This window comes from Melospiza georgiana, chromosome 27 (assembly GCF_028018845.1).
Source record: "Melospiza georgiana isolate bMelGeo1 chromosome 27, bMelGeo1.pri, whole genome shotgun sequence".
Taxonomy (NCBI): Eukaryota; Metazoa; Chordata; class Aves; order Passeriformes; family Passerellidae; genus Melospiza; species Melospiza georgiana.
In genome coordinates this window covers 6,621,665-6,640,126 of record NC_080456.1, presented here as the reverse complement: position 1 = coordinate 6,640,126, position 18,462 = coordinate 6,621,665, and the positions used below count along the sequence as shown (strand labels likewise).

The 18,462-nt window shown below is 53.9% G+C and overlaps 1 protein-coding gene across 1 annotated transcript; it reads right to left on the bottom strand.

Moving 5' to 3' along the window:
- Nucleotides 1–1,481: 1,481 nt before the first annotated feature.
- Nucleotides 1,482–2,066, bottom strand: LOC131093817 (uncharacterized). The gene has a single exon (XM_058041147.1). The coding sequence runs from the start codon at nt 2,064–2,066 to the stop codon at nt 1,482–1,484; it is 585 nt and encodes a 194-aa protein (XP_057897130.1).
- Nucleotides 2,067–18,462: the final 16,396 nt, after the last annotated feature.

Genomic DNA, 18,462 nt, shown 5'->3' with positions numbered 1-18,462 from the left:
AGCTCAGGGAAAGGAAGAAGGAGAACAAGCTGGAGAGACTCAGAAGGAGAAAAACACCCAAACAACCTAACAATTGAGGAACAAGCTCTGCTTCAGGGAAATTCTTAAAGTTTAGCCTCCCTGACCAAGCCCAGACATTTCCAGGCAGCTGCCACGTTCATCTGCTGCAGCAGAAAGGGAACGCGGCACCAGGGTCGGTGATTCCCATTGGTGTTTGGACGAGGCTCCACGCCCTGGAGAGGGCTCATGGCTGGGAAGCAGCGCCTGCCCCGTCACCGATCGGCGCCTCGGGCCACAACGGGACCTGGGAGCGCTGCAGGGGCCGGCCCGGCCGTGGGGAGCACACGGGCTTCGGAAGGAATTACGGCAATCAGAGCAGCCCTCTCCCCCCATCTGTTCAGCTGTTATTCCGGGCAAAATTAATAGGTCCAAGGATAGATCCGATCATAATGACAATCTGGTCTGCGCAGCAGGAGGTTTTACAAAGGAACCGAACTGCGGCTCGTTGAAAACACTTAAAGTAATTAGTTACAGGGCTACTCGCTTTCTTTCCTTTTAATAGTAATAATGGTTATTAATGTTTACAAATTACAGCGCCTCGCTGCAAATCAAAGAATGGCTGGAGCTGTTGCCTGGGGAAAGCGAGCGCTCCAAAATTCAGCTCCCTTGGAGACGGAGCCTCTCTCCCAGCCCATGGTGCCACTGGAGATGGGCTCCCTCTGCCAGGCTGGGGCATGCCATGACCAAACACTCACAATACGAGCTTTGGTTTGGCACACTGGGGTGACCCTGTGGCCACCCCTGGCCAGCAGGCACCGTGCTCTCACGTGCCAGGCACCAGGAAAGGCAGGGAGAGAATTGCTCTGATGATAAATATGTAGGAGAAGCTCAAATCAACCTGAACTTTAGGAAAGAAGAAAGATAATTAAAATATAAATAGACATGTTTGTTTCAAAGATTGATGGCAAGCACTCGATTCAGCCTGAAGATTAATCAGGGAAGTATAATTATGCCTTTGCACAAAAACCCCTGTTAAGCCCCCTCCCTGCCCCAAGCAGCAGGGGAAGGAGGCAGGCGGTGCTGCCAAACCACAGTGAGGCTGAAGGACAGAGGACAGTCCCCAGCATAGGAACACTGGCATGCAGGGGCTCACACCTTTGTTCCACTCCATAGGTTTGACAGCAGCTTCCCTCGTTTCCCTAGAAATGCTTCATTTTCACACTGGGAAGCTCAAGTGTGGGATTTCCTTCCGTCTCTGTCCCTTCCTCACACACCAAAGCCATTTGTGGGGGTGGAAGGTGTCGCCCCAGCAAGAAGACATTTTCTCTGTTCTTCCCCTTTCCTTGCAGCCCCTGCAGACTCTCCAAGGACATTCCAGGCTGTAATTATGATGCTGGATGTGCTTGCCCAGGCTCGTGTGACTAGCGGATCGTGCGGGGGGGGGGGGGGGTGCTGCTCAGCGAAGCCTCTCGGTAACCCCATCACAGCCCGGGGCTCTGGGCACCAGGGGGAGGTGGGTGCAGCACCATGGGCCCCACGCTGCTCCCCACAATGAGCCCCACAGTGCTCCACACCATGAATCCCATAGTGCTCCCCACCATGAGCCCCATAGTGCTCTGCACCACAGGCCCCACGCTGCTCCCCACCACGAGCCCCACAGTGCTCCCCACCACGAGCCCCACAGTGCTCCCCACCACGAACCCCACGCTGCTCCCCACCACGAGCCCCACGCTGCTCCCCACCACGAGCCCCACGCTGCTCCCCACAATGAGCCCCACGCTGCTCCCCACCACGAGCCCCACAGTGCTCCCCACCACGAACCCCACGCTGCTCCCCACCACGAGCCCCACAGTGCTCCCCACCACGAACCCCACGCTGCTCCCCACCACGAGCCCCACAGTGCTCCCCACAGTGCTCCCCACAGTGCTCCCCACCACGGGCCCCCCGCTGCTCCCCACCACGGGCCCCACAGTGCTCCCCACAATGAGCCCCACACTGCTCCCCACCATGGGCCCCACAGTGCTCCCCACCACGGGCCCCACGCTGCTCCCCACAATGAGCCCCATAGTTCTCCACACCATGAGCCCCACGCTGCTCCACCCCAGGCTCACACGGCCAGGCCAGGGCAGCAGATTGATCTGAGGGGAGCTGTGCTCGCGTGCCTCAAGCCAAGTGTGACGAGCACAAAGATTTGTTTGACATCGCTTCCACGCAAGGTCAAGTTGTGCTCTGCTGCTGACTCAGGCACTGGGGATGCTGCGAGGCTGGGCTGCTGTCTCAGCATGCCCAGCCACCACCGACACCCTTTCCCCCTGTGCCACTTGCAGCTGTGCCACAGCAGCCCGCTGGTCTCGCCAGGTGGGCACAGCGCATGCACTGCTGCTCCCATGCACGCCTGCTCCCACCAGCACCCTCTCCTCCAGACCATTCCGTGCTTCCCCTGGTATCTGGTCACCCTCCCTGCTCACAGCTGGGGGAGCTTTCCGTCCTTTGGAACGAGCCATCAGAGCGCTGTGCTCCCCATGGAAACACAAGAAGAGGAAATTCTGTGCAAGAGGCAAATGTCTGAACAGCCCTCAAGCCTCTGTGTGTCAGTGGTTCTGGCTCTGAGGCTGTTTTGCTGCCCCAGGCTGTGCATCAGACACTCGGCCCATGGGTCTCTCATTCACTGGCAGGTCCAAGGTCCCAAGGGAGCTCCCCATCACAAGGCAAAGCACGTTCTCAGCTCCTTGCATGTGCCAGCTGGGAGATGGGTCTCTGCTCTTCACATTATTTACTTTTTATAGACAAAGCTGTGACCCTGGACTCCTTTTTAAAGCTTATCTATCATGTACTTTCTCCTCTCCCTCTCAGCATCATGCTGAGAGGAGGATGGTGTGTGTGGAGGGATGCAGGATTTATTCTGCAGCATCCTGAGGATGGAGCTGGCACCCAGGACTCCCCCTGCCCTTCCCCGTGCAGGCAGCAGTGGGACCAAGGTCCCCACACCTACAGAATGCAGGAGATGAGCAAACAGAAAGCAAGGGACAGAGGGAATTTTTGCATGGGAATCAAAAAGAACAAGCTGTCATTGACTGTGAGTGAAGTCAGGGCTGCTGTGAGTGCAGCCCATCGAGTGCTTTATTTAGAGTATCTGGAGAGAGAACAGGTAAAATAACTGAGTTCAGGGATGAGGCCACCATTCCCCTGGCTTCGGAGAGCTGAGACTCTCCATATGAGAGGTCAGAGTGATTTTCATGAATCAGACTAGTGGTGACAGATGCTCTCCTCTCAGCTGGAAAAAGAGGACTGAAAAAGCTCTATCCCCCTTTTTAAATGGCTCTCCATCTCCAGGAGAGCCCACATCATTCCCGGGCCTCCAGCACTCACAGCACATCCTGATGGGGCTGCAGTGCTCCCCTCCTCTCCTGCTGCCTCTGTGGTGCTGGGGTCCGGGTGTGATGGGGCATCACTATTCACACACACATGTATATATATATATATAATATACAAATATACACACAGAACATGACAGGCAGCTCCTACACCAAGCACAGGGGAGGCAGTTCCCCCTCCACCCACACCGAGACACAGCTCTAATCCGTCACTGTCTCCTCTCCCTTCATCTCTGACCACACCTCGGAGCCGCTCTGTCTCTGCAGAGAACGGAAATGCTGCAGGCTCTGAGGCACAGGCTTTGTTTGGTTCCTTCCTCTCCACGCACAAGGATGTTAGGAAACAAAGTTAGACATAAAATCCCCTAAATTATTTGATGAAGAAGAAGGCCTGAGTGTGTGCCAGGCAGCTTTTAGGGGCGAGGGGAGAGAGGCAGCCCAAAAGCCACTGCTGAGCATATTAAAGAATGGCATTATCAAGTGGAACAGACAAGACATGTATATAATGCATAAGTAGTGTTTGCTGCTTCTCCAAACAACTCATAGATCACCAGGACACCAGCTCCTAGGAAGAGCAGAAAGGGAAAGAGAGAGGAATGCACGATAGCATCAGAAGAGACGTGTCTGCTGCTGAGGAATGGAAAAAGCCCCGACCAAAGCCCAGGATCTGGGCAGGACTGGCAGTGCCTGCAGGTCTGGGGAGAGCTGGAGGGAGCTGGCACTCAGAAACCCTCGGTCCCCCCATCAGACTGAGCTGTGCTCTGCCTGCCAGCTTGGGCGTCCCCGGTGCCACCCGGGGTGCCAGCCCTGAGCGATGGATGGGCCTGGCAGGGCAGCAGCAATCTGCCAATGCAGTGACCTTCAGTCCTGCAGGGATGTTCTCAACAACTCATAAGCCTAAGGAAGGTTCATTTGTGTTCTCATTTAGCATATTAAAAGGGTATTATTGCTACAAACCAGAAACCTAAATGAGCCCCTGGTTGCCACTTTGGCTGAGGCTTTAGACTAAAGGTGCAGGGCAGTGATTAACAGTGGCACAAAATGTTTATGCTTCACAAACAAGGCCAGACACGCTGTCCCTCACGGTAAGTGGTGCGAGGAAGCTGGGCAGAGCAGAGGCAGAGGCATTTGGGAGCACACGTGGCTGTGGTGGCTCTGGACTGGGTGCCCCCTTTGCCACGATCCAGCTCTTTGGACAAGCTGCTGTTTACAAATGCAAAGGCTCAACGTGTGCCCCAGATCCTGAAGGGCCATCCTGCTCCTCCTGCCTTTACCAGGGTCTTCTTACTCCGGGCAGATTTGTAGGACCCCTTTGCCAATAAAAGGGTTGTGCAATTTCGTCTCTTTCCTCCTGCTCCGAGCTGTGAACCTTTCCCTCCCCGTCCCTTCCGTGACAGAGAAGGGGAGGAAGGAGACAGGGAAGGTCCTGCTGGAGCAGGCTAGCAGGGAACTGAGATGGTGATTATCTGTGCGCTGCGATGCTGCTGGCAGGCCCGTCTGAGCCCCTCTGACAGAGGTGACAGGGCTGGCTGTCCCCAGCTCGTGCCATGCCATGGAGCACCCCTGGCTCCCCCCCTGCTCCAACCCAAGGGCACCACAGCACTGCAGCCTTGGGGAGCTCCTGCCGTGCAGAAATCAGTCACTTTAATTACCCCTTGCACTGCATTTATCTCCATGAAAGGTCCCTGGCTCCTTCAGCGGACGGGCGGGGGGAGCAGGGAGGAGCAGCAATGATCTATCTGTTTGTTTATTTGTTTGTTTGTTTATTTCAGAGCACCCAAACCCTGCTCCGCACAGGGGAGGGAGGGCTGCTCCGGGAGCCCGGCCAGAGGTGGGGCGGGATGAGCACATCTGGGGCAGGGCAAACCTGCCCTGCTGTGGGGCAGAGCGAGCGGAGGGGAGCGGTGTGCACAGAAAGCAGGGAAGGAGCAGCAGGGATGGGGAGGGCAGCGAGGCCGTGTCCCCGTCCCCAGGTGCCGCCGTCCGTGCCAGCCCAGCAGCTGAGCAGCCCTTTCTGCTGTGACAGGGTTTTCTCTGTGACTGACCCCAATTACGGGAGCCAGCCCGAGTGTGTCACCGCTGTCAGCCCAGCAGCTGCCCAGGGCACAGAGTGAAGGGCAGAGCCGGGTTAAGGGCAGCTGGCATGCAGGGCGATGCTGGCACTGGTGCAGCATCCCCGGGAGAGCCTGGCACGTACAGAGACCTGTGTGCACCCCGTGTCACCTCCGGGGGACCCCGGGCACCCCCAGCTCTGCCCTGCCCACTCTCACTGGCCAGGAGCTGCCCACAGCTGCTTTGCAGCTTCTCCAGCCTTCCCATGCAGATTTATCACTTGCACAGCAACATCAGAGAGCAGAAAGCCAGCACAGGAGCCTTGAGGCGCACTGCAGACCCCACACCCCCAGCACGGGTGATGCCTACCTGCCCTGCCCTGAGCATGGGGAGGGGTCCTGGCATGGCCACGGCACGGGGGGAGCCTGGCCCTGCTCCCCTTGCTCTGACCCCTGGCAGCAGCACCGGGGCAGCTGGGGCAGAGTGTGCTGCCAGCTGCAGTACGGAGCACGGCCAGGCACAGCCCCTGCCCCTCACCTGCTGCAGGAACAGGGGCAGGAAGGGCTTTCCTATTCATTCCGGGTTTTCTTGGAGCATTTGGGAGCACAGGCTGCAGGAGAGATCAGCAAGCTGCTCCCTGGACAGCAGCTCACACACAGGTGTTTGTGATTAGACTCGCTGCTCATGTGCAAAACGCTTCCAGCCCCCCAGACCACCCTCTCCAGCAGGCCCTGCCTGGGCAGTGATTGTGAGTAACGAGAATCACCTGGTGAGTAACGAGAATCACCTGGTGGGTAACGAGAATCACCTGTGGGGCAACGAGAATCACCTGTGGGGTAACGGTCATCACCTGTTCTGACTCAAACCTCTCACTGAGGGGCACCAAACCCAGCACCTTTGTCTGCTTTCCCCAACAGCAAAGGACAATAACAAAGAGTTTATAAATGTTCAAGTGTAGATACATTTCCCCAGCCTGTGTTTCAATGACCTTGGGGAGAGGCAAAGAACTTGTTATAGAGCACAGAGACACAAATCCTGGAACAACACCCATGCAACCAACTTTCTCAATGCCAGAGCACCTACTCACACGTCTGGCTGGAGCAAGAGCTCCTTGACATGGCCAAAACCTCCTCACTCTGCAGCTGACACCTTCCCTGCCTTGTTTTTGCCACTCCTTGAGCAGTTCAAGGGCACATGAAGTGTGTTCATGGACTGGAGTCCTGCACCAGATAACCAAGCCAATAACCAAACAACCAAACCAATGACCAGACAATTAAACCAATAACCAAACAGCCAAACCACTGACCAAAGAACTAAACCACTGACCAAAGAACCAAACCACTGACCAAAGAACCAAACCACTGACCAAACAACCAAACCAACGACATTTCTGCTGAAATAATTGAGAAATAAACACCCAGAGACTCACCCAGGGTCCCAGCTGAAGGCTTTGGAGGAGCATCCATTGCATGCAGCTCTGGAGAGCCTCTCCAGGACACAAATGACTTCACCTGCCCCAGAAGGCAGGCTGAGCTCTCCCCTCGTTACCCACCTGCCCACACCTGGGCCCAGCCTCTCCTGCAGCATGCTCACCTGCCCACACCTGTGGGCATTCCCGGCATCTCCACCTGTGTTTGCTGGAACACAGCAATTGTGCTCTGCTCAAAGACCCACTTCTGTTATTATTTCATTCCACTGTTATTAATATCCGATTTGATTCCATTTGTTCCATTTTACAGCTTGTCTCCTGCAATTGCCTGGCTTTAGAAACAGTTTTATCTGAGCAGGTGAGGCAGATTATAAATAAATGTTGTACCACACTTTGTATTTTAAGCAAATTTGAGACTTTCCTGATTAGGTGCTTTCACTGGAGAACCTCGTTCTGTTGGATAATTGCAACCTCGGTTCTTTATCCTCCCCTTTTGTTCTCTTCTCCCCTTGGCAAAGCTGCAATCTTGCATGAGAACATCAGCAGACAAAACCCTTGAAAATAACTCTCCAGAAGAAATCTCATTTACTTTTTAATCTGGCTCGGAAATTTGCCAGCAGAATTCCCCCCACAAGCAGAGCCATTTATTCCTGTTTATCATACTGGCCAGGTCCTCACTCCAGTCCAGGTAAGGCCGTGGGGACAGCGGGGCCTGAGGAGAAATGGGAACAGAAATCTTTTGATTTATTATTTATTTGATATAATCTTCCTCCCAGTAAGATCAGCGAGCAGAGGACAGTGATGACCTTATCCATTCCAGCTGAAAGGCCACATGGACACAGAGGCTCATTCCACTCCCTTTGGTGGGTTCTCTATTTATTTATCTATAGGCACACAAGTCCATATATTTGTATTTAACATTCCTGGGGGGAAAAGAGCTGATTCCTCTTGTTTCCTCCTGGATGAGGGAAGTTTCAATGCATTAGTGACTCGAGAGTCCTTTTGCACTGGCAGCCACGGGACAGTGCTGCTCCCTGAAGCCATTATGGTTTGGTCTGATGCTGTGGCTAACGAAGGGCCATGAATTTGTTCTGTGTGGCATCTTCAGGGGCAAAGCAGAGGGAAGGCCCACATGTTCCAGGGGGAATATGGAATGCCCTGGTTCCCAGTGAAATCATTAGACCGGAGCTGGTGAGGTCTGCAGTGGTGTAGGCTCTGCTGTCACCTGTACCCCAAAACAATCCTCATTCCCCTCTTTTTCCTGACATCCTGGTGAAATCTAACTGCAGGGATTGGGGGCTCCTGCTTGGTGTCTGTCCTCTCCTGGCCACCCCTCTGTGCCCTGACAGCCACTGCCCCTTGCTGTCACCGTGTCGTGGTGTCCCTGAAGGGGACAATAATTAGCACTGACTCCATGATTCCAGAAGGCTGATCAATCACTTTATTACACTTATTAATAAACCCATTGCCCTTACAGACAGTCATGATACAGGTGCACCCGATTGGTCCTTGAAACCAAACCCCATCACCAGTATCCAATGAAGAAACCACCCTTTGGTAAACAAATCTCCATAACACATTCCACCAGTCCACAACAGCAGGTGCAGCAAGTGAGGATAGGAATTGCTCCTCATTCTTTGCTCTGATCTTGTCCCATCCTTTCCCAGGACAGGCCTGTGCGGGTTGTGCCTCTCTCTGTGGCCAGAGCTGCTGGCACAGTCACAGCTCCCAGCCCACAGCTCCTCTCTCCCAGGCAGATTCCCCAGCCCCGCTGAAGTTTCTGCAGCAAAGTTTCCGTCTCTCACTTTTCCTTCTTGGAACGATGCCTCCTGTGGGAAGTGTAAATACAGAAAGATGACAACGTGTGCATTAGCGCTCGTTAGAATGTCATCATTATATCCTGCAAAGTGTCTGCTGAAGGGATCCCTGAAGGACACTTAGAGATGGAGCAGCTGCTCCGGATTTGTTCCAGCTCACATCTCAAAGAAAATGACATTGAGATGGATACGGCACCGCGAGTGGCTCCGGAGCAGAGCAGGGGAGGAGAGGGGAGCCACAGGGCCGGGGCACTCAGCATCTCCCAGGGCACTCAGCCTCTGCCCAGGGCACTCAGGATCTGCCCAGGGCACTCAGTGGCTCCAGAGGGCACTCAGCATCTCCCCAGGGCACTCAGCATCTCCCCAGGGCACTCAGCAGCTCCCAGGGCACTCAGCATCTGCCCAGGGCACTCAGCCTCTGCCCAGGGCACTCAGCATCTCCCCAGGGCACTCAGGATCTCCCCAGGGCACTCAGCATCTCCCCAGGGCACTCAGGATCTCCCCAGGGCACTCAGCATCTCTCCAGGGCACTCAGCATCTCCCCAGGGCACTCAGTGGCTCTCCAGGGCACTCAGCATCTCCCCAGGGCACTCAGCATCTGCCCAGGGCACTCAGCATCTGCCCAGGGCACTCAGCATCTGCCCAGGGCACTCAGTGGCTCTCCAGGGCACTCAGCCTCTGCCCAGGGCACTCAGGATCTCCCCAGAGCACTCAGCAGCTCCCAGGGCACTCAGCATCTCCCAGGGCACTCAGCATCTCCCCAGGGCCTGCCTTTAGCAGCAGGGCTGTGCTGAGGTCCCCACAAACCAGGGGTGAGATGGAGAGAGCCCCATCCAGCTCCAGCTCCAGCAGATTCACTGCAGCAGGGGAAGTTTGGATTCTTTGGGGGGAAGAGCCAAAGCACCATCCAGCTGTCTGGAAGATAACGCACACCTGACCAAGCTCTCCAGTGTATTTTACGGCGGATTGTCATCTGCTGGAATCAAAACAACATCGCTTCTCCCTTCCGTGCAGAGGGGAGGTTTGCACAACAAACGCTTTGCTGGCACCAGAGCCAGGAGGGCTCCAGGCTGCCTTTGGTGGCCTGCTGCCAGGGGAGAGGGGACACAGGGCTGTGACAGCCTCCCGCTCCTGGCTGCCTCACAGAGCCAGTCCTGAATGCAAACAGTCCCAAGGGGACTCGCAGCAGGAATGAGAAAGGTTAAGGGCTGTGATCGACCACAGGAGTATCCAGACTTACACTGCTGGGAGCCCTCACACGCTTTCTCTCTATCTCTGCCCAGAAAATAAAGAAAAAAAGCGTTGTCTTCAATTCCCCTGTCTCCCAGGAGCTTCCATCATGTCAAGTAACAAAGCCACAGACAGAGTTTCTTCACTTGACAGCAGCAAACAGCTCCAAACAGCTCCAAACAGCTCCAAGCAGCTCCAAACAGCTCCAAACAGCTCCTTCCCCGGCAGCAGCATTGGGCTGGGGTGGGGGGACCCCTCCTGTGCAGGGGCTCAGAGGCCTCTCAACTCCAGACACCACTCAGGGAGCTGGCAGGGACCAGGTCACCTTCCCTCCTTGCATTCCAGCATGTGGGTCCCACACCAACTAATGTTTTTTTAATCTCATCTGCCCAAAGATCAGCCTTGAACATGTCCTTCTGCTTCCTCGTGTCCAGCTGCTCAGGAACTGCACATCAGCAAGCTGGGTGTGCTCTGGGATGGGGGCACATCTCCTGTGAGGGATCCTTGGGATGGGGACACATCTCCTGTGAGGGGTCCATAGGGACAGGGGCTGCCAGGAGCTGGAACAGAGATGGTGCCAGGAGCTGCTGCAGTGATGAATTTACTGTGAAACTGTGTCACTCTGGGAGGGGGAAATTAGCCAGAGACAGCTGAAAATTTTTTGGAAAACCAGGAAATTTCTGTTTTATCAGTTCACTTCACTTTGGAGAAGTGGAGGAGTGTGGAGTGACTCATGTGGGTGCTGGCACAGGCGCTCCAGGGTTGTTTGTGTGCTTGGGCCAGGACCCTCAGGTGCCACCATGATGCAGATACCCGTGCCAGCTGCAGGTGACCTGCCCTGGCACACCAGGGTATTGTTGGCTCTCTGGGGACGAGGGCTCAGCATCTCACCACAGAGCTCCATTTCTCTGGGTGACAGACAGACTGCTCCCTTCAAACCCAGGCTGTGGGCAGCCCTTTCCACTGTAAATCAGCCACACTCACAGGGCAAATATGTCACATACACAGAAGCAGATGCACTGTATATTACATATGGTATTTTACGTGGTAGAACATATATGTGTGTGCTCTGAGCTGGGAGTCAGGCCCTTCCCCATCACTGTGAAAGAAGTTCCACTTCCAACAGGCAATTCCAGCCATCAAAACATTGAGTTTCCCAGCTGACATCCACCATTTAACAAATTTCCAGTGAAAAATCTGTTTCAGAATGAAATATTGCCGCTCTGCAGCCCAGCAGGGCTGAAGCATTTCCACGCCGCTGCTGCATCCCTCCCTGCTCTCCGTTTTCTGCCCAAAGGTGGGATGAGCAGGGCCATGGAGGGGTGCAGGTGGTGCCAGCCGGGCTCTGACCCAAAGCCACCGTGCTGTCCCCAAGGCTGGGGGGTCCCTGAGCTGCAGAGAGCAATGGGGAGAGTGAGAAGGAATGGCCGGGGCACGGACGAGTGCTGGAGCAATGCAACTCCCAGCACAGCTCCGCGAGGATGCAAGAAAACTGCCCAGATGGCTGTTTTGCTGGGAACAAGCCCCGTTTGGGGGTTTTGTAATGATTAGGAACTAGTTTAAGCTAAAAGGACTGGAATAAGAACAGATGAAAGGCACAATCTGCCGAGCTTTATGGCATCCCCGAGCTGGGCGCCGAGCACGCCCACGGTGACTTACAGCACAGCTGACAAACAGCAACTTGTTAAGCTGCGGTGGCTGCACGATACATCTGAGACTTAAAAGCACAAACAGAGATTCATACCAGCCCGCCTGAACCCAGCACAATTCCCCATATAGGCAAGGCCTCCTCTTCCATCCTCCCTGCCTGTACATAATGCTGACAGAGCGGCTCCCTCTCCACCAAAAATCTCTCCAGCATCAAGCCCAGTGATTTTTATCCCGATTTTTTAAAGCACATGCCTGACTCGGCACCTGCAGCCTCCTCTCTGTGCAGCAGAGTTGCCACAAATAGCTGTAATTTCTTTTTAGTTCAATTATTTCTGCCCCATATTGTTTGCAACAGCTGATGCCAATGGTGCTGTTCCCACACGAGTACTCTGTCTCTGCTCCATGAAATACTAACACCACAATGGTCTGAACTCACAGAACCATAATCCATTAATAGCTTTCTTCATTTTGGCTGTGGAAGATGGCAGAATAATTCTTTTTTAAAACAAATGTGTGGATTCCAATGAAGCTGAGGCTCTGGCAACTTTTGCATGAAATCTGCATTTACCTGTGCCAGTACACTTGGCTTTATTGCTTTGTTTCTGGCTTATTTGCAGAAAAACATTTCCTTCTGCATCTTTCCAAAGGTCTGCAGTGGCCAGGTTGAGGACTAAGAACAATGAGACACAACTCTAACTCCAGGTCTAACTTCCCATTCCCAGAGTGCTTGAGAGGAGCTAGAATGGGGTAGTTCCTTGGGGAGTCCTCTCCCCACATCCCCATTACGCTACTTTTTGGGACATCTCTTCTGAGGCTCAATAGATTCACACTTGCACCTTCTTTTCTTAGTAAAGACCTTTTTTAATGCTTTCTGGCAAATTTGCATATTCCTCCTCCTCTCCTTCCATGCTTAAACTCCCGAAATACAATAAATATTTCACTTTCAAATCTAGATTCATTAAAGGATGCCCAGGAGGGAGAAATAATAAGATATCACTTTACAGCCCAAATAAAGCACAGAAAGACACAGCCTATAATGTATATTTCAGGCTCTAGGTTGAGATAACTCAGACATCGCTCCTGGTTAAGAAACACGGATGGTGCTGTGTCAGCACCTTGGCTGAAAAAGCATCTTGTGGTAATGTTTTATGCCTTTTGGGAACGTCTCCCCACGATCCTCTGCTGGAGCGAGAGGGAAATGAGGCAGCCCAGAGCAGCAGCTCTGGGGGGAGCTGGGATGGTCCCTCCTCATCCTCCATCCTGCACCATGCCCGGGGAACCAGGCTTAGAATGAGACCCTTTAGGGGCAAGCAGCAGAAATTCCCCCTTCCCCAAGACTTGGCGTGAGCTGGTCGAGCGCAGCTTTGGCCACCCAGCCCTGGTGGAGCAGGACAGGAGGTGCTGGGTGCTGCAGGTGCTGAGTGAGCAGCTCCAGCCTCGCCTGCGGTGCCTCCCCACCCGCACCCTGCACACCCTGCAGCTCTGCCGTGCTCTCATCAGCCCCGCAGCTCTGCAGTGCTCTCATCAGCCCCGCAGCTCTGGCAGGGTGCAGAAAGGCAGCGTGGGGCAGGGAGGGCCAGGGGAGACCCGCAGGGATGCGCGGCAAGGGAAACGCCGCGAGCGCGCTGTGCCTGCTGTGATTGTTACTCTCCCACGTATCCTCCTGGCTAATCCAGTAATCTCTTATTTATGTGCAGCCTAATTAAGGCTGTGAGTAGCTTGATCTTTGTTTACTTAAGTGCATAGCAGAAGATTGCCAAGGCGAATGGAATCAGCTGCAGGCAGGCAGGGCCGTGCGCGCTCGGGATGGCCCGGACGGCGCACAGGGGCTGCTGCACCATGCGCCCTGCGGCCAATTCCAGCTTGGCTAATGAAGATTCAGACAAACCAGACCAAACCAACCCAGCCAGGGCCCAAAGCAGCTAATGGGACGTGATTAGTGCTTGTCAGCCTCTGCTGCTGCTGCTGCTATAGGCAGGACCTCACACCCCAGCCTTGCTTGGGAGCAGGGAACACCCTGCGCAGGGGGCACGGAGAGACCAACGTGGCTTTAAATCTCATCCCTATAAAATAAACCATAACTGGGCCGATCCCAGCTGGAATCACGGCACAGACACCCACGACCTGCTCTTTGGGACCAGCCTGTGCTCCCTCCCTGTGCTCCCCACCTGTGCTGGCCCTGCAGGAACTGCTCTGGGTGCACCCCTGGTCCAGGGAGCTGGGTTCTGGCTTCTCCTCCCTCTGCCCACGGGGCTGATCGGTTCTGGCCAGCCCCTGAAACCTGAATTCCATGAGTTACTGCAGGAAATGGGTGGGATGATCAGTGAGAAGCTGTGCACCAGCAGGAACGAGGGGCTGCAGGTTGGCTCTCGTGATTTATCGACACCAGGGAAGTAGATGGAGTGTCCACTCGTGTTGGCTCCCATTTACTCAGCTGCTCTGTCTGAAAGGGGAACGTGGATAAAGTCGCCTCCTCGGAGCGTCACAGATGAAATATGCTCGCAGCATTGCATACATTATGATTTTTACACTTACCACAGTGGGAGCTGCTTCTCCCACCAGCTCCCGGAGCAGATCCCACAAGCTGAGCCAGCTAACGAGACTATTACATTCGCAATGTGCACTGCCACCCTACATCTTCCAAACGTTCTCCAAATGGATCTGTTTGGACCCATTTTAAATATAAATATTGCTGGGTTCTGTGCTAAATGTGTACGCAATGCGTTTTATGAAACCTTTAACAAATTCTGTGCAGAAGAATATGTTTTCCCATATGGGCTGCTTAAAGAAAGGCAGATGTGAGGCAATCCAAATCCCTCATATGCTTCTCCTCCTTCTCCCTTTCCTTTTGGCAAACTAAGTCAGGCAAAGACAAATATTGTATCAAAGAGTTATGGAAATAAACATGAATGTAGCTCAAGGGCACAAGTAAGTTTCTGGAATATTTTCTCTGTGCAATTAATAGGTAACATTGCGGGGGGAGCACGAGTACCCAAAATATGCCCGAGGAATGTAATTTTATTGTGCAGACGGTGCTCTGGGATCCACAGAGTGAGCTGCGTTGAGCAACATTAGTCAGGATGCTCGTAACAGGCTGCAGAGAGAGAAGAGGAAACGTGTCACAAGCTGAGGGAGAGCAGGTAGCACGGAGCTGCAGGGAGGAGGCTGAGCTGGGGCAGGGGACAGGCCTGCTGCAGCCCAGAGGGCGAGAGGTGGCAGCCACGTCAGGGGCTCAGGTGCGGGGGCTGGCCAGCCCTCTGGAGCAGGCTCCAGGAGCCTCTGGAGGTGGCACTGCCTGTCCTGGAAGCCGCTCTGGGGAAGGATGCTCTGGGACGGCTGCCAGCCTTGCCCTGGATTCTGCAGACACAGGAGCTCCGTGGCTGGTGAAGCGCGTGCTGTGTTGGAGCCGCTCATCCTGTGCCCAGGGCCGTGTGAGAACAGAGGGACAGAATGCACCCCCAGATAAATCAGGGTGTTCTCTCTGTGGTCATGCCCTGGCACCCTGCTCCCACGGGGTCCTGCAGCTGAACCTGCCGCTGGAAAAAACAGGAGGCCAGCTTCAAGCTCTATCTCACTACAAACCCCATTTCTTTCAAGAAGAAGAAGAAGAAATAAATATCTAGTTCTTCTGCCAGGTTCCTCAGTTCATTAAATAACCTGCAAACATTAAACCAGATGTTGTGTTTTATCACTTGACTCAGATCATTATGACTTTATTTCTGACGGGCCTGGAATAAATGAAATGCAGTTATAAAGGTTATTTAACTATTAAAACAACTATTAATTAAAGTTTGCCAAGTCCTGGGGGCCCTGAGGACAAGAGGCAGCTAGGTAAATGTCAGTTATTATTTAATAAGTCCTTGTTGTTGGAATACGTGGCACGTGAGCTGCATCCCCAGCAGGAGCTGGGAGCTTGCAGATCCCTGCTATAAATATTTTGCCCGGTGTTTGCAAGGCAGAGGAAAGGTGGGAGGTGATTGAGCGCCAGGGTCGATACTGCCAGGGCTCAGTGAGCAGAGGAAAAGCAGCTGCAGGGTGGGCACCAGCAGAACTCAGCTCCCCGAGGGGCTCAGGGGAGTGGGAGGCACGGAGGGGCTGCAGGGGCCTCGCTCCTGTCCCGGGATGAGCGGTGACACAGGGGACACAGGTGGCTTGCACAGTGGGGACATGGGTGGCACAGGTGGCTGGTACCAGTGGTGACACGGGCGGCACAGATCATTCGCACACTGGTGAATTGGGTGGCACAGACGATTTGCATGTTGGTGACATGGGTGGCACAGGTGGCTTGCACTAGTGGTGACACGGGTAGCACAGATGATTTACACAGTGGTGACACGGGTAGCACAGATGATTTGCACACTGATGGCACAGATGATTTGCACACTGGTGGCACAGATGGTTTGCACACTGGTGACACAGATGAATTGCACACTGGTGGCACAGATGGTTTGCACACTGGTGACACAGATGGTTTGCACATTGGTGGCACAGATGGCTTGCACACTGGTGGCACAGATGATTTGCACACTGGTGGCAGATGGTTTGCACACTGGTGGCACAGATGATTTGCACATTGGTGACACAGATGGTTTGCACACTGGTGGCACAGATGGTTTGCACACTGGTGGCACAGATGGTTTGCACATTGGTGACACAGATGGCTTGCACACTGGTGGCACAGATGATTTGCACACTGGTGGCAGATGGTTTGCACACTGGTGGCACAGATGATTTGCACATTGGTGACACAGATGGTTTGCACACTGGTGGCACAGATGGTTTGCACACTGGTGGCACAGATGGTTTGCACATTGGTGACACAGATGGCTTGCACACTGGTGACACAGATGATTTGCACACTGGTGGCACAGATGATTTGCACACTGGTGACACAGATGATTTGCACATTGGTGACACGGGTGCCACAGACGATTTGCACATCAGTGCCCGTGCTTTGGGCTGCCCTCCCCTCAGTGCTCCCCCTGCCCTCTCCAGCCTGGAACGCTGTGCCTCGGGGCTCTCTTGTGTTTCTGCCTGCAGAGCACAGGCCCTGGCCTGCAGCCCTGGGAGATAGAAAGGTGGCAATAAATTGTTCAGCAGCAACAGCTCTGAGCTCATCCAGGATTTCCTGAAACTGCTCTAATGCCACTAATTAACAGAAATAATGCTGAATAAGCTTCCAACGCATCAGAGCCCGAGGAGTAAAGGACTCCACTGAGCTGGAACCTAGGGGAGAGAAATACGGTGCAGCTTTTGCACATTATGCTGTAATTAGGGCTTGCTGCAGCTTTGTCCCTGTTCCCTCCGTGGCAAAGCACAGCCGGTGTCCCCCGGGTGACATGTTCCGAGAGGAACAGCCACCTCACCAGTCCCTGCTTTGTACACGTGAACAAAAATAAAACAATAGCTTGATTCTTTTAAGCAGGAGGGAGGGGAAGAAGGGAGAGAGAAATGAATATGGAACAGAGAGCTTGAGCATTAAATTGGGATGAAATGCTGCCAATGTTCTTTTAAAGACAAACCAAGGAAATGAAGGGGCTACACTCAGCTGCCACCGCCACAACGATCGCTCATCAAGTCAAAGTTTCACTCTAATCACTTCAGCTGTTAAGGGGGAAAAGTAGAGCAGTGCTGGGCTGGGAGAATTACGACTCCTTGCCATGCCCTGCCCCAGGATGCCATCAGCAGGGCTGAGGAGTCTGCCTGGGGGCCAGACCACCCCAGATTTCTCGTGTGATCTCTGCTAAGCACTTTGGAATCCCCAGTTCCAATCCCAGTGAGTTTCATCTGATCCAGGAAAGCATTGCTATAATTTTTATTTCTCTTGTATCCTCTCTGAGGTGTGTCAGAACTGAACGGTGATGCTCAGGTGAGCATTAGAGCCTCCTGTTTCCAGGGCTGGATTTTCCCTGCTGTACACTTCGGAGGGAACTGTATTTCTTGGCTTTTTGGATATGGGTGCAGGGCTTCCTCTGTGCATCATCGTTCTGAGCTGACAGGGCTAATCAGGGCACAGACATTCTTGACAACACCTCAGGTAATTGCAGTCTCTGTTCATCATTTTGTGTTGGGCAAGGCAAACATCATCTCCGAGCCAGGCACTCGCTCACCAGCCACTGGTAGATGTCCTTAAAATTTCTCCAGCTTCTTTACACTTGCCTACTTGACACAGCTGTGTGTCATCGCAAATTCTGTTCCTTCACAGCTTATTGCTTCTGTAGATCATTAATGACTGCATGGCACAGTCCTGGAGCAGAGCAAATCCCAGAGGCTGCCTCCCCTTCATCGTCTCCAGCCACAATTTGTCTGCTATTCTCTTTGATGCCACGGCCAGTGGAGCAGGGATGAGGGCTGTGTCCCCACAGAGCCCTCCTGCAGAATCAGTGTGAAGAGCCCCGGTCCCTCACAGCCCTGCAGCGAGGAGGATGAGCAGCAGCTCTTGGCACAGAGGCAGGGTCTGGAACACAAGAAATGGCACAAGCTGGAGCCCTGCTTGCAGGAGCAACTCCCTGGGCAGCCACAGGCTGGAGCCTGGTGGGGAAGGAGCCCTCTTGTCCCTCCAGCAAAGGGACTGTCAAGGTTTGTTTTGGTGAAAACAGAATTGGCCGGTGGGCAGGGGAAGGAAATAAAAATGCTTTCACACCTCTGTTTTTATCTTTGGCCAAAACAGCAGCCAGCAGCATGGCACAGTGACTTATTCTGTTCAAGCCTTGTTTTCTGTCAGGAGCAGCCTGCTGAGCCTCTTGCTGGGGTTCAGATGGCTGACCTGCCGTGCGTGTGGGGATGTGCAGCGCTGGAGGATTTGCTGTCGGGGCCTGGAGCCCTGGCTGTCCCAGTCCCACGTGCTGCTCTCTGCTCCTGTCACAGGGCTGGTGTCAGGGCTGTGTGCCCTGCCACAGGCTCAGCCCAG

Bases quoted from the DNA above. Each gene is read 5' to 3' on its own strand.
- LOC131093817 (XM_058041147.1), bottom strand. From the start codon at position 2,066: ATGGGGCTCATTGTGGGGAGCAGCGTGGGGCCCGTGGTGGGGAGCACT.